At 57.9% G+C, this 2363-nt stretch overlaps 1 protein-coding gene across 1 annotated transcript; it reads left to right on the top strand.

Annotated features, from left to right (window-relative positions):
- Positions 1-1231: 1231 nt before the first annotated feature.
- On the top strand, positions 1232-2347 carry R3HCC1L (R3H domain and coiled-coil containing 1-like; the record flags this gene model as incomplete). The annotated part of the gene is made up of 5 exons (XM_008942821.1): positions 1232-1407; positions 1522-1592; positions 1705-1800; positions 1972-2112; positions 2292-2347. Coding segments are annotated over 5 exons (540 nt in total), but the record flags the coding sequence as incomplete, so codon positions are not given.
- Positions 2348-2363: the final 16 nt, after the last annotated feature.

Raw genomic sequence — 2363 nt, 5'->3', positions numbered from 1 at the left:
TAGCCTGTCCCGTGAGCTCCATAACTCAGCTCTACCCTCCGCCAGCAGCCAGCCACCCTGGCAGCACCCCCTCACCTGCCGTGAATCCATCTTGCCCATAAAATTGTCGGAATGAGCACTTTTTATTGACTGAGCTGGCTGGGATTTATGGTCTCTAACCTTCCAGCCGTGGTGTGCTCTGCTAGGAGCGCTTGGGGGATCGAGCTGAGAACCCGGCTGAGTTATGTACTTGCTCCCCAGCACCATGCTGGCCTCACGCTCCAGGGAGGACAGGGGAGCCACCAGCAGCTTTGGGCTGCTCCTGGTCCGGTGTCTCGGTCAGATAAGAGCTGTGAATCCCCTCAGCTGCCAGCATGGCATGGTTTGGAAAGCAGAGGCGAAGCAATTGGTGCCCACTGGCACCGATGCTGTGGGGTAGATGGGAGAAAAGGGTGGTTGCACCACCATGTCATCATGGGAGACTGCTGCCACGTTTAAGAAAAAGAAGGCTGAAAAATGGGAGAGGTAGAAAAGAACTACAGCTGTCATCTTTTAGGGCTGGAGAAAGTACCTTTCTGTGAGATACTAAAGATGTACAACCCGTTTAGCTTATCAAGAAGGAGATTGAGAAGAGACTTTAGCAGCGTAAGTGCCATCATGGGGGAGTAGAACAAGAACCACTGGCTAGAAAGCAAAGCCAGATAAATTCAGATGAGAAATAAGGCATAAATTTTTAGCTGAACAGGTGATTAACCACCAGAACTTGCTCCTCTGGGGAGTGCTGGCTTTTCCATCTTGGTGTCTGGGGTGCTGATGGGCTGCTCCATTGCATGTGCTGCAGTCGGGGCATGCCGAACATGGTGCTCCTGTGCGGCAGGCAGATCTTTCCTCCTGGCCTTGCTGTCCTACTCCATGTAGTTCCCCAAACGTATTTGTGGTCAGCACATCACTGTGGAAGGTGGGGTGTGCTTGGGGGTGCAGCTCTGTCTCACCAGCACCATTCCTACCGCATCTGTGATGGGACTGCAGGGTGCAGCAAGTGGAGGGATGCTGGTTATGGGAAAAGCAAGGGCATGACGTGAAAGCCCCAGTCGATAACTCCTAATATCTTAACGCCATGAATCCATCTGCAGTGCTGGGCTGGGGCATGGGAGCTGGACCACTTCCGAGGGAGCACTTGCCATGGATCGGGAGCTGGTGTGGGGCAGGTGGGCCCAGGTTGCTCAGTGCTGTGCCTCTCCCACCCTTGCAGCTCTCAGGGGGTGAGAAGCGCCGGGAGAGCCTGCAGTCACCCCGTTTTGACTACTACGGGGCTGAGCCCGCCGCACTGGACCTCAGTGATGCTGAGCTGCCCCATGTCATCGAGATCTATGATTTCCCTTCGGACTTCCGCACCGAGGACCTGCTGCGTGTCTTCTGCAGCTATCAGTGAGTCTGCTAGCAGTGCCCTGACCCTGGTGCTGGTGTGCCCTGCCTGGGCTCTGCTCCAGACCCCTGCCCACCTGGTGCCACTGCCTTGCTGAGCTTCCCTCTCTCTGGCAGGAAGAAAGGCTTTGATATTAAGTGGGTGGACGATACGCATGCCCTGGGCATCTTCTCCAGCCCCATAGCAGGTACTGCTCCCAGTTTGGCTGGGGGTGGGAAGAGGGAAGGCATCCCTGCCTCTCCCGTGGCTGGATCCTGGGCCTGACCTCACGTGCAGACACGGCTGCTCTCTCCCTGCAGCACGCGATGCCCTCAGCACCAAACACCTGATGGTGAAGACGCGCCCGCTCTCCCAGGCCACCCGTGCCTCTAAAGCCAAAGCCAGGGCATATGCCGGTAAGTGATGCTGCCCCGTGCCTGCTTGTGCTGCGGCATCTTCATCCCAGTAACTGGGGAGGGTGAGGCAGCTGGCACAGCTCTACAGTGCTTAAGTGCTGTGGAGCCATGCTGGCCGCCCTGACCCTCCCAGGATGCCCCTGTTGATGCCCCCCATCTCCACTCACCCAGACTACCTGCAGCCAGCCAAAGAGCGCCCCGAAACATCGGCCGCCCTGGCCAGGCGACTGGTGATCGGTGCCCTGGGAGTACGCAGCAACCAGACACGAGCCCAGCGAGATGCTGAGCGGAGGAAGCTGCAAGAAGCCCGAGGTGAGATTTGGATGGCTTGGGGGGGTGCTGCATGTGGACCTGCCTCATGGATAACCCTTCTCACAGGGTGCTGGGTTGGAGAGGGGTCCACAAGGTTGGGCTCCTGGCTACCTCCACAGGGAAGGGGATGCCTGTGGGGTGATGGGGGTGTGAGGTTGACCCTCCTCTTGTCTCTGCAGAGAGGAAGCGCTTGGAGAACAAGCAACGGGAGGATGCCTGGGAGGGCCGGGATTGAGCTGGGGGGCTACACC

Source organism: Merops nubicus, unplaced genomic scaffold (genome assembly GCF_000691845.1).
Source record: "Merops nubicus isolate BGI_N331 unplaced genomic scaffold, ASM69184v1 scaffold45816, whole genome shotgun sequence".
Taxonomy (NCBI): domain Eukaryota; kingdom Metazoa; phylum Chordata; class Aves; order Coraciiformes; family Meropidae; genus Merops; species Merops nubicus.
This window is presented reverse-complemented; position numbering and strand designations above follow the sequence as displayed.